Raw genomic sequence first — 14,115 nt, 5'->3', positions numbered from 1 at the left:
CTAAGTACCTATCACCAAATGAATGGATTAAAACATGCAGTACATATACACAATGGAATACTATTCAGTCATAAAAAAGAATGGCATTCCGTCGTTTGTGACAACATGGATGAATATGGAGGGCATTATGCTAAATGAAATAAGCTGAGCATAGAATGATCTCACATTCTATGACAAGTACCACATGATCTCACTCTTGAGAATCTGATAAATTTGATCTCTTAAAATTGGAGTAGAATAGTGGCTACCAGAAACTGAGGGAGGGTAACAGGGAGGAAGAATGATTTCTAGTGTTCTATTGCACAGTAAAGTGAATAGTTAACAATAATTTATTGTGAAAAAAATAATATATAGTCCAAAATAGCTAGAAGAGAGAATATTGAATGCTCTTAACACAGGGAAATGAAAATTATTTGTTGTGATGGATATCTTAATTACCTGATTTGATCATTACCCAATGTATACATGTGTAATGTATACATTACCCATAAATATGTACAATCATTTTCTGTCAATGAAAAACAGAATATGACTTTGAAAAGGAAGAATTCAGTAGAACATCAAAAAATAACTTGCAAATAATAACGTGCCTTCACCAAGCTGGAACACATGGGCAAATATCAGAAAGATGCAGGATTAGGAAATCTCATCACAGCAATAAGAGAAAAACTTTTCCTTAAGCTATCATACTGTTATCTTGATAGGTGCTATAAAAGCCATTTTATAAAAATTCAACACTTATATTTGACTTTTGGAAAGTGGGAACAGAAGGATATTTTATTTCTATGATAATGATTGTGAACCCCAAATGTCATGATACTTATTGGTGAACAACTAGAGACATATCCATTAAAGTCAAATACAGATGTATTGATGCTACATTGCCACTGTTATTTAGCATTGTGATGCTATTGCCACTGTTATTTAGCATTGTGTTGTAGAAGATATGGCTAATGTATTGAAAGAATCATAAATAAAAGATGTAACTACTGGAAAGGAGGGACAAAATCAACATTGTTCTTAGACAATATAATTGTCTAACAAAAACACAAATGAATCAACGGAAAAACTATTAGACTTAATAGTCTAATAGTTCAGTGAGGTGACTGTTTACAAGATAAATATATTAAAAAATGATGCTTTCTTATAAAATAAGATATAAAACTCCTCTTAATTATAGCAATAAAAATAAAACTGAGAAATAATTTTTAAAATACTCATTTAAAGAAAACTATAAAACCTTCTTAGAGACATAAAAGTAGTTAGAATAAATGGAGAGGTGAGCCATATTCCCAGTATAGAGATTCAATATTGTAAAGATGTCAGTATTCCCTAAATTAATCTATAAATTGAAGCCAAGTCTAATTGAAACTCAAGCATCATTGTTTTTCTAGTTGGATAGTAGAGGGATATTAGATCTTCTAGAATTGTAAATGGACAAGAATAGCTAAGAAAGCTTGAAATGGAAAAAAATAAGAATAATGGGGAACCAGCACCACCAGATTTTTAAAACGTTATCGAATGGCAATAATTTAGTCATTTGCATTGCAAACATTGATAAATATGGAGCAAAATGAAAGGGCCAAAATTAGACTCTTGTATGTACAATAGCTTAATATGTGATAAGATTTGTATTTCCAATCAGTGGAGGAAAAATGGGTTAGACAGTAAACAGTGTTGAGATAACAGGTTAACTTTGGAAAACACAAAAGTGTTACCTCACATTAAACTCTAAAATAAATTTTAGGTTGACTAAGGCATTAAGTGCTTTAAATTAAACTATAAAAGAAGAAGAAGAATATATTCAATTAGTTATAGTATATATTCAATTAGTTGAGTGGCCAAGATTTTCTTAATCATAATACCTGAGTCTAAAACCAGAGGGACAAGATAGATAATGTGACTGGATGAATTTTGAAACATCTGTATGTTGTAAAAAGGAGTGAAATAATGGCATTTGCAACAACCTGGATGGAATTGGAGACCATTGTTCTAAGTGAAGTAACTCAGGAAAGGAAAACCAAACGTATGTTCTCACTTATAAGTGGGAACTAAACTATGAGGACGCAAAGCCATAAGAATGATACAATGGACTTTGGGGACTGGGGAGAAAAGATGTGAGGGTGTGAGGGATGAAGGACTACGTAGTAGGTAGAGGGTACACTGCTCAGGTGATGGGTGCACCAAAATCTCAGAAATCACCACTAAAAAACTTATTCATGCAACCAAACACAACCTGTTCCCCCCAAAACCTGTTGAAATAAAAAAAAATCTGTATGTCGAAAGCACCATAAATAAAATAAAAGCACAAAAAAACAAGGATAGGTGTGTGGGCAGGGGACTATAGCATTCCATTTCAGTGGGAGACACTGGGAGTCCTTTTTCGTTTGTGGTGAATTTTTAAAAACGGTTTGAATGCTGTATCCAAACTCTTCTCCATGTATGAATCCCTCCTAAGAACATATTGAGAGATATACATCCAGATTTATATACAAGGGTGTTTCATCTAGTGCAATTTATAATACTGAAAAATCAAAAATGTCTTAAGTATATAAAAAGTTATTGATTGAATGAACAAGAATAGATTTGACATGATGGAACTCTGTGCTGCCATTAAAAGCTGTTTTTCAATAATATTTGATGACAGTAAAATGTTCACAACATACCATTGGAATGTAGAGATATAAAATAATCTATAGGCCGGGCATGGTGGCTCACACCTGTAATCCCGTTACTTTAAGGGGCTGAGGCAAAGGATCATTTGAGGCCGGGAGTTTGAGATCAGCCTGGCCAAGCATAGCAAAATCCTGTGTCTACTAAAAATGCAAAAAATTAGTCTGGCATGGTGGCACATTCCTGTAATCCTAGCTACTCAGGAGGGTGAGGCATGAGAATCTCTTTTTTTTTTTGAGACAGAGTCTCGCTCTGTCGTCCTGGCTGGAGTGCAGTGGCCGGATCTCAGCTCACTGCAAGCTCCGCATCCAGGGTTTACGCCGTTCTCCTGCCTCAGCCTCCTGAGTAGCTGGGACTACAAGCGCTCGCCACCTCGCCCGGCTAGTTTTTTGTATTTTTTAGTGGAGACGGGGTTTCACCGTGTTAGCCAGGATGGTCTCGATCTCCTGACCTCATGATCCGCCCGTCTCGGCCTCCCAAAGTGCTGGGATTACAGGCTTGAGCCACCACGCCCGGCCGAGAATCTCTTGAACCCGGGAGGTGGAGGTTGCAGTGAGCCGAGATTGTGCCACTGCACTCCAGCCTGGGCGACAGAGCAAGATTCTATCTCAAAAAATAAAATAAAATAAAATAATGTATAATACATATATACATATATAAATTTTAATATAGGTAGGTCTACAAACCCTTGGGGCCAGATACGCTTCAGAAATCAGAATGTTCTGGTTTTTAGAAGGTAATATTCCATATATTATATAATACACTGCAGCTGAGATATAAATATTCAGGAAGATAGGGATAAATAAAGACTATAAATAGCCTCACATCTGTTCAGGAGAGCTTTTGCCTCCAAAATGATTTACCGTTTTCAGAGCTTTCTGAATTTTTAAATGAAGGTAAGGGATTGTGGATTATGCATATTAAAAGGATTAGAATAAAGATCTCTAGAGAGGAATATTGGTGATTTTTATTTCCTTCTTTACGTGCTCCTGTATTTTTCAAACCTTCTAATGTGAACATATATTATTTAGTTAGAAGTAAGTCCAAAAAAAAAAAAAGGTGGAAGAGACACAAGCCTAATTTTGGAAAGGAATATAAAGGCAGTCAAAATTTTACTAAAGTCTTTCAAATTCAAACAATTAAAACAAAACATAAACCACCAAAGTGTAATTATACTGTATCACTTGCAGCCACACTTCCTCCAATGTTTCCTGCATACATGCTTCTCTTGAGAGTTCCCCTTATGATGTCTTGGCAGTCCTTGCCCCCACCTCTAAAAACTCAGCCTATGCTGTTTCTTGTCTCATTGGCCCCTTTCCTTCCTTGAGTGGGAATGTTTCTCACTTTTTCAATGCCAATCAATCTTTTTTTTTCCCCAGGCCATTCAGAAAAGATATAAAATATTTATTACCTTATATTAAATGAAGAAAGATTACAAATCAGTAACAACCTTCCACATTAAGAAACTTAGAAAAGAAGAGCAAACTAAACTCAAAGCAGTCAAAAGAAAAGAAATAATAAATATGTGAGCAAAAAAAAGCCAGAAAATAGAAAAACAACAAAGAATCAAGAAGCTAAAAGTATCTTTTTTGAAAGATCAATAAAATTGACAAATGTTTAGCTAAACTAACCAAGAATAAAGAAGATAAAGTGAAGATGATTAAAATCAGCAATGAAAAAGGGATGTAACTATTGACCTCACCAAAATTTAAAAACTCCTAAGGGAATACTGTGAACAATTATGCCAACAAATTAGATAACATAGATGAAATGGAAAAATTATTAGAGATAACTACTGAAACTGACTCAAGAAGAAGTAGAAAATCTGAATAGAGATAAGAAGTATGGAGATTGATTCATTAATTAAAAAAAAAAAAAAAAATCCCACAAAAGGAATCTCAGTCCCAGATGGCTTCATTGGTGAATTCTAGCAAATTTTTAAAGAATAGCACTAGTTTTTCTCAAGCTTTCCTAAAAAATAAAAGAGGAGAGAACGCTTTTCAACCCATTCTGATACCAGTATTACCATGATACCAAATACAAACAAAGACATCACACACACACACACAAAAATTCTCAACTAAAATATTATCAAACCAAATGCAGCACCATATAAAAACATTATACACTATGACCAAGTGAATTACTCTCAGGAGTATGAGATTGGTTAAACATATGAATATCAATCAATATAATATACCATATTAATAGAATAATAGACAACAACCACATGATCATCTCAACAGATGCTGTCTTAATCTACCTGAGCTGCTGCAACAAAATACCATGGACTGGGTAGCTTATAAGCAGCAGAAATGTATTTCTCATAGTTCTGGAGGCTGAGAGTCCAAGATCAAGACCCTGGCAGATTCGGTAGCTGATAAAATCAGGGCCTGTTTCCTATTTTGTAGATGACTTCTCATTGTGTCTTCACATGGTGGAACAAGAGGTCTCTCTTGGGCATCTTTTATAAGGTCACTAATCCCGCTCTTAATGTCTTGTCACTTCCTAGTACCATCACCTTGGGGTTTAGGTTTCAACATATGAATTTTAGGGGAGCATAAACATTTAGTCCAATGCAGATGCAAAAAAGCATTGAAAACATTGATAAATATGCTTAGCCAACTAGGAATAAGAGGAAATTTTCTCAACCTGATAAAAGGCACCTACAAAAAACTCACAGTTAATATCACACTTAATGATAAAAGACTGAATGTCTTCTCCCAAAGATCAGGAGAAAGACAAGGATGTCTACTCTTACAACTTCTATTCAGCATTGTACTGGAGGTTCTAAATAGGGCAGTCAGACCAGGCAAAAAACAAAAAGCCATCTACATTGGAAAGGAAGAAGTAAAACGGCCTCTATGATTGTGACATGAATTTGTACATAAAAAATGATAAGTTGTTTACCAAAAAACAATTAGAGCTAATAGATGAGTTCAGCAAGATTGTAGGATACAAGATCAATATTTAAAAGCTATTGTATTTCCATGCACTAGCAAGAACAATTCAAAAACGAAATCATAAACACATTACAATTCGTTTACAATATCATTAAAAATAAAATACTTAGGAATAAATTCAATAAAAGAAGTAGAAGATTTGTACATTGAAAACTAAAAAAAAAGTTAAAAAATTAAATACCTAAATAAATGGAAAGACATCCAGTTTGTTCATGGATCAGTAGACTTCAGTAAGATGGCAGTACTCATCTAAGAGATCAAGAGATTTAACTCAATCCCTATCAAAATCCCAACAGCCTTTTTTAAAAATAGAAATTGACAAACTGATTCTAAAATTTTATGTAAAAATTCATGAGACCCAAGGCAGCTAAAACAATCTTGAAAAGGAAGAACAAAGCTATAGGACTTACGCTTCCCAAAATCAAGACTTACTACAAAGCTACAGTAATTAAAAGAGTGTGATATATGCATAAAGATATATATCATTGTAAAGAATATATATCTCAATGCAGAATTGAGAGTCCCGAAATAAACCCAGCCCTCACGTATTATGGTCGGTTGGTTTTCAACAAGGGTTCTAAGACCATGCAATGTGGGAAAAGACAATCTTCTTAACAAACGGTGCTGGAAGAACTGATAAGCATTTGCAAAGGAATGAAGTTTGGTTTTTACATCATAACATACACAAAAATTAACTCAAAATGAATCAGGGATTTAACTGTAAACACTAAAACCATAACACACTTAGTAAAAATAAAAAAGGAGTAAATCTTTGTGGCCGTGGATTAGGCAATGCTTTTCTAGATATGAAACCAAAAACTTAAGCAATAAAAGGAAATATTGATAAATTGGACTTCATCAAAGTGTAAAACTTTGTGCTTCAGAGGGCACCATCAAAGGACAACCTATAAAATAGGAGAAAATATTTGCAAATCATACATCTGTTAAGGGTCTAGTATCCAGAATATATAAAGAGCTCTTACAACTCAACAATAGTCAAATTACCCAATTTAAAAATGGGCAAAGGATTTGAGTGGATATTTCTACAAGGAAGACATACAAATGGCCAATAAACACATGAAAAAATACTCAGCATCATTAGTTATTAGGGAAATGCAAATTAAAACCACAATGAGCTATTTCTTCATTCCCGCTAAGATAGCTATAATCAAAGACAGGGACAACAGCAAGCATTGGTAAGGATGTGGAAAAATTAGAACATTCATACATTGCCAATGGAAATGTAAAATGGTGCAGCTGCTTTGGAAAACAGTCTAGCAGTTTCTCAAAAAGTTAAAGATAGGGTTATCTCATGACTCAACAAACTTGCCTCTGAGTATATACCCCACAAAACTGAAAATATACATCCACCCAAAAACTTGTATGTGAATGTTCATGGCAGCATTACTCATACTAGCTAAAAAGTGAAAACAACCCAAACATCTGGTGCTGATGAGTGGAAAAAAAAAAATGTGGTATATCCATGCTGTGAACTATTATTCAGCCATAAAAAGGAATGAAGTAATACATGCTACAATGTGGATGAACCTTGAAAGCATGCTAACTGAAGGAAGATAGACATAAAAGACCATATACTGCATAATTCCATTTTAATGAAATGTCTGGAATAGAAACAAAGTAGATTTGTGATTGCTGGGGTGGGAGGGGGGAATGGGAAGTGACTGCTAATGGGTATGGGATTTCTTTTGGAGTTGATGAAAATGTTCTGGAATTAGATAATTTGACAGTAGTGATACTTATACAACTCTATAAATATATTTTAAAATATTGAAGTATATACTTTATAATAAAGTATATACTTCATAATTTATATGGAAATTATATCTCAATTTTAAAGGTTCAGAAATATATATTTATTGAGCATCTGTTGAGCGCCAGGCACTGGCTAGGTGCTGGGTTGGCCACCGTGTCTAACTAAGTCCCTAGCTGATATTCTAGACTGGACATAAAACAGACAGTAATTGATAAACAAGGTAGTACATAATATGCTAAGAAGAAAATATGAAATATGCTAAGAAGCAGGGGAAAGGACAGAGTGATAGGAGAGGTGTGCTGTTTTAGATAGGACCAGGACCGTCAGGAAAGCCTTGCTGATAGGGGGAGAAAAACCTGAGATGTGAAGGGAGTGAGTCTGGAACTCTGAAGGAGGGAACAGCAATGAGGCTGGGGAGGTTCTGGCAAGGAGGCTGCTATGGCTGGAGAAAAGTGAATGGATAGGGGTGGTGAGATAAGAAAAGGTGTGTGTGTGTGTGTTGGGTGGGGGTGGGGGTGGTGTGTGGCAGCAGTAGCAGGGACTGATTGTGTAGGGCCTTATAGACCGTAAATAAGAACTTTGGTTTGGATTTTGGATTTTGCCTTGGCTGCAATGGGAAGCCATTGGATGGTTCTGAGCAGAGGATGAATGTAATCTGACTTAGGACTTGAGAGACCCCTCTGGCTGCTGTAGGAAGAATAGCTAGTAGAGGACAAGGGTGGGAGTGAGGTTGCCACCAGTTAGGAGGCCATTCCAAGAATCCAGGCAAGAGGTGGTGGACACTTAGGCCAGGAAATAAAAGCAGAGTTGGGAAGTGGTCAGATTCTGAATATGAAGGGATGCCTGTAAATCACCTCTTGACCCAATATCTGGATCAAGCAACAACTATGCCAGGGTCACCTGAACTAAAACCAGACCTTCCTTTTAGAAGGTGTGTTTCAGAGGAGTTGGATGAAGACAGAGAGGCTGTGGCTCACACTCATGTGTTAATACTTTTTGAGCCTGTCACTCTCCCTCATTGATCTATTGAACATTTGTGTGTTCTTCTGAAATAAGTGGGGCTCGATATCTATCCAGGATCCAGAGGCTCCTCTCATTCAAGTCACTCCTCTCCTTTCTTCTGCTTTTATAGGCTGGGTGGGATTCTTTTCAGGTGCCAGATTCCCCTTAGGAGCTGGAGAGATTCATGGGGACTTGGGTGGGAAAATCCACCTTTGCTTGTTAACACTTGGCCTATTTCAATTCCTGATTCTCCAAGCAGTGAGTGCTCTTCCATCCTCCTCAGGCTGTCATTGCAAAGTGTCTCCCTGTGACCCTGAGCCCACAAATAATCCCTAATTTTGCACCCTGCAGATCTTCTCGGAAGATGTGGCTATTAACCACAGGATGCCATTTAAATGGTGTATCCTGACAATGTTTCTGGTTTCTGACGTACTTCTCTCCCCACCCCCATGAAGTCTCCAGCCTCTTATAGTCTCTACCAGCAGTTCCCACAAACATACACTGGTTCACAATGTCTCCATTGATCGCTTTTCCTTGTACAGTGATTATGCCTCTAGAACCCAAGAAAATTGGGGCCTACAAGGGTTTGCCTAAAAGATAATTTCTAATTGCAGTTGTGTAAACATGATTCTCAGACTTCTTCAATTTAGCTAATTCACGTGGCAGAGCACAAGTATGGTTCTCTGCCTGGGACATCTGGTCCTAAATGGTGCATTATCTCTGGAATTATGACATTTCTCATCCTGGAGTGTTTTCATGTTTAGTTCCAAGGTGGTGATTTAATCTGAGGAGCAGCTGAGAACTAGGTCTTAGACGGTTGCCCCTGAATGTACCCATCACAGGGCCGAACTGTCTCAGATTTCATCTCAGAAAAATGATCAAACATACGAAGAAAACCAAAACAAGCAGACAGAAACCACTGCGAGCCTGATATCTAAAAGGAATCAACAGAAAATTAAACTTTACAGAAGCATCTGCTAAAATAACAAAAAGGATTCTAACCAAAACTTATAGCAAAACTAAAAAATCCTTCTTCCCTCCAAGTCCCTGTGATAGCATTGTAACTGCCTCTCCCACCATTAATCTTGTTCCTCATTGTCTCCAAAGAATCTCAAACTCTCACCATATGTGCCTTTTTCTCTCCCTTCCTGACCCCCAACCCTCGCCTTTCCCGGGTGGTGCCTCCCGGTCTCTGCTCCATGCATTTCTCTGATCCACACAACCAAAGGCCAGGCCTGTTTGAACAGCAAAGATTTTTTTCTTAGAAACAATAGAAGGAGGCTATAATCATTCAGAATTTAATTTTTCATTCTAATCCTGCTGTAAGAGTTATGTTTTATCATAGTGAACTTTCTCCTATGTTACAGAATGTAGAACTATCTCAATGGGGCAAGGACAAGAAGTACATGCTCGAAAGCTGATTCAGATGTCCATGCAGCAGGTATGTGACAAGAGATTGCTCCTGCTGCAACATTATTGCTGGAAACCCCACAGTCATGGATGTTACCACCTTCTTCTCGTGATGCTCAATCCTGATTTTTCCATTTTTGCTTATCATTACCTGTGAATTTTAAACCTCAGTCTAGTGTCTTCCTGATATTCCCATGGAAGGCTTATTCCATTTTCTATAGTATATGCTTCATTTTACCCTCACTGATTTTTTGTTCGTTTTGTAATTTGGGAGACACACCTGATTTCGAAGAATGCAGCTCTAGCAATCTTGGAATTTCATGATCAATATGAATAGGTAGTACTTAAGGAGTGACAGATTGAGACAGTTAAATTTCCATTTTCAGTTAAAGGCAGACTTTCATTTTTCATTAATGAATCATTTCAGGCAAATAAGAAATATTTAAGGATGCTATGTTTAAATATTGATAATGGTTTTCACTGAAAATTGCAAGCTGAATGGAGTGTTGAGAGAGATTTCCCATTGCACCTAATAAATACACAGGACATTAATTTTCTAGAAATGCTCTGTAGATAACCTTTTCAGCTGTAATAAGAAATTATACCATTTATAAAAATAAAAATAAAATAAGATCTTGGTTTATTTTTAAGCTTTTGATCTCAGAATGTCTGTACAAACTTTGGTGCAGCTTTTCCCTGGAAATTAATGACTAGAGAGGGTTAATGGGCTAAAACTCTGCTTGGGTCATCAAATTTTCCAGCTAGTCATTAATTCTCAAATGCCCTAAGCCTTAATCTTTATCACTTAATTAAATTCAATAATTTATTTAATTTATACATGTATATCTCAAAGCAATTATACGTAATTATTTTTACTCATATCAAGTGTTTCACTCTGTTGAGTGATTTGACAGTTTAACTTTGGGCCTTAAATAATTTCTTTAGTTTCTGTGAGTGCAAAACTTTTTAATTTAAATACTGTGTTCACATTAACCATCTTTGGAATGCTAGCCTTTATAACTTCCATGCCCTGTTTGTCAAAGTGGGGTAAATATTGATTATATGGCATAATCAGAAAAGAAAACCAGACATGAGCAGGTGCAGCCATGTTGCTGCCTTGAGAGACACCACGGTTAGCATAAAGCTGGCATTGTGGAATGCAGAGTGGGGAACCAGAAAGTAAGTGGGTCCATGATGACACAAACTAATCCTGAATGCTGTCTTCCTCTGAATCCCCAATTGTATAGACGGCACATCCCCTTTGCTAGTTAAGCCAGTGTGAGTTGTATTTTCGCTTACAGTTGAGACACGGTATATATGCCTTGCCATATATTTATCGTGCTCACTATTTTGTAGTTTTATGTCGTTCAAGATAGCTGATTCCTGTATAAGGGTATTAAAATGTCTGGTGAAGAAACTATGTTCTCACAGGGCAGTGATGGTTTTGTGACATATTTTTTTAAGGTAGTTTGTTTAATCAAGTATTTATTTAGAAAGTGCTTAATAAGTTATGTGGTTTCAGGAAAGTGTGGAAAGAGAGTGATGATAAAGAATAAAGCTTAGCGTTATGGTAGTAAATGTTGCCAAATGTATTGTCTCCAACTTTCATGAGATCATGTGTATCTTTCTTTGTAACTATGAATAACTGTGAACCAGTCTTCTTGGTTTTGGGGGTGAGTCAGTTCTGATTTACCTTAGGCAGGACAACTTAAGTCACTGATTCCAAAATACCCATTCCCACCATTAGATGGTGCACACACTGTACTTACACAAGTCTGTCTTCAAGTTTTAATTTCTGTTCCTTTCTGAACCAGGGGTAGCAGAATACTATCATTTTGAACCCACTTGATTCTAAGTAATTAGCTTGTACTAATAGCCGGAGAAATTATTGTATTGACATATAATTTTTAAAAATGTGTTCAAAACAGAGTATTCACATGGTTTTATAAAAAAAAGTGCACATTTTGTTTTATTAAAATCATAACAAAAAAGTTACAAGAAATAAATATGAACTCATTTTTGGATACAGGGTGGTTGGGTATTACTACAAAATTGCCACCTTGGCCTGGAATTCATGGAAGAATTACTAGAGACACTAATTACCACTGAAGCCAGTGATGATTCTTTCCGAGTATGGATAACTACCGAGCCTCATGATCGATTTCCAATTACATTGCTTCAGGTTTGTTACTAAATGTCTTTTCATTGAGAGTTATAGAAGTAAAGATGGCATCATTGACATTGTTGAAAGATGAGAACACAACAGGGCTTTTTGGTCCTGTAGAGTCTGGACTGCAAAATCTTATACTATAATACTATAATCATCACAATCTTGACATCAAGGTTAGACTACAGTAAATATTACCATAGAAGAGCTCTAAGACTTGGTACTAATTTATTGAGTTTCAGCTCTGATCAATGTACTTAGTTTATACAGTGCTGAACTTTGCCCCCACTTTATGTACCATAAACATATTGTTTTCTGATGTACAGGTTGAGCATCCTAAATCTGAAAATCGAAACCTGAAATGCTCCAAAATCTGAAACATTCTCAGTGCCAATAGAATGCTCAAAGGAAATGCTTATATAACAACTTAATGCTAATATTCCAAATCTGAAAAAAAATCTGAAATTCAAAACACTTCTAGTCCCAAGCACTTCAGATAAAGGATACTCAGCCTAATATTGTAATTTCTATTTTATTCTTTATAGTAATTTATAGAAACAAAACCACTGTTTTCTTTTCATGACAGACCTCTCTCAAATTCACTAATGAGCCACCCCAAGGTGTACGCGCAGGTTTGAAAAGAACATTTGCAGGAATTAATCAGGACCTTCTGGACATCAGTAATTTACCCATGTGGAAGCCGATGCTTTACACAGTAGCATTTTTACACTCCACTGTGCAGGTAACTATGGAAAGCAGTTTTCACTTTTAGGGGATGGCTGGTGATGTGCTGAGGCCTCATTGGAGAGGCTTCCAAGAGGGCACTATCTGTTGCCGCTCTGTCTCCTTACTCTCTTTTCCTTCATAGCACTTTCCCCACCTGGCATAGTGTATATTTGTTTATGTGTTTTGTGTGTGCCCCCTGCCCCAACCCCCAATCCTGACTATTGGAATGTAAGATTCTCCAGGGTGAAGACTGTCTTTTTGTAACTGCTGACTCTCCTGCTGTCACAACAGCACGCAGGGGATTGTCAGAGCTCAATAAATATTTGTAGAATGAGCTAATGGATTATAAAGATAGGAGCTTGGTTTTGAAAGTGCCTGTGCTGGCCAAGAATTTTATGTGCACCATCTCCTGTAATACTAACAGCCACATTTCAAGATAGGATTATCGCCATCTCAAAGACGTTAAGTACTCTTCAAATGTGGTTGACTAGGATTGGCTGAACTAGGATTGGCTGGCTCTGAGTTATGTACTGTTTTGACTCTATTCATTACCTGATAGTAAAAGTGGTGGTGATGTTGGAGGAGGAGGAGGAACAGCAGCTCCGAGTCTTTCTCAAGTCATTTGCTGTTTGCTTTCACAGTCTTAGTACTGATGGCAATAATTTAAGAATTCTGTGATTACCAAGCAACTTGTCTGTTACGATTTTTAAAATTATCGTTAGTGTTTTGTTCTGCATCTGAATTTTATTTTTTGTTCTGTAATTCAAAAGCTACACACTTTGAATGCACTTGATCCATTCCTTGATTTCACAGAGAATTGAAGAGATTCCTTTAACCTCGACCTGCGTTTCTTTTTTCCCTGAGGCTGGGGTGAAGGACCAAATAAATCGGTTGGTCTATCCCAGGAGTCAGGCTTTTAACTGTGTACAGTGATGGGCAGAACTTCACATTACCTCTCCCTGCCCTGTCCAAAGATGGAGGGGAACTTAATGCTCGCCCCAGAAAATACTGTGTGTATTTACCCCTACTTCATTATCCCTACCACTTTACTAGGTTCCTGGCTGCCCAACAGAGAGGGCTGTGTTGTTTGTCTGTCTCCCAACCCTGAGAGAGTTAAAATCAGATTAAATGCGTTGCTGGTGCTTATCTTTACTAAGTTCCATTGTGGCCTTTGGATTGTCAATTACAGCTTCCAAGTCACCGAAGCCTATTTCATACATTCTTATCTGGGAATTGTTCGCTTTGCTAGACCTTACAACACTCTAATACAAATACTGCTTTAACTCTGCTATTTCATTCCCAATTCACAAATAACATATTTTATGATTCTGTTCCCAGTAGTGATGATTCAACTCTTCCACTGTGCTTATCGTGGAGAGCTGGTTGGGGGTATTTTCCAT

The 14,115-nt window shown here is 36.7% G+C and overlaps 1 protein-coding gene across 1 annotated transcript in view; it reads left to right on the top strand.

Annotated features, from left to right (window-relative positions):
• The window catches only part of DNAH8 (dynein axonemal heavy chain 8), a 314,891-nt gene that overhangs the window by 244,955 nt on the left and 55,821 nt on the right, over positions 1 to 14,115 (top strand). Inside the window, exons 82-84 of the mRNA XM_065544087.2 lie at positions 9,780 to 9,853; positions 11,852 to 12,004; positions 12,576 to 12,731. Of these exons, the coding sequence (XP_065400159.1) occupies positions 9,780 to 9,853; positions 11,852 to 12,004; positions 12,576 to 12,731 (383 nt within the window). The remainder of the gene's footprint in view (positions 1 to 9,779; positions 9,854 to 11,851; positions 12,005 to 12,575; positions 12,732 to 14,115) is intronic.

This window comes from Macaca fascicularis, chromosome 4 (assembly GCF_037993035.2).
Source record: "Macaca fascicularis isolate 582-1 chromosome 4, T2T-MFA8v1.1".
NCBI lineage: Eukaryota > Metazoa > Chordata > Mammalia > Primates > Cercopithecidae > Macaca > Macaca fascicularis.
Note: the sequence above shows the minus strand (reverse complement) of the source record. Positions and strands in the feature narration are given on the sequence as shown.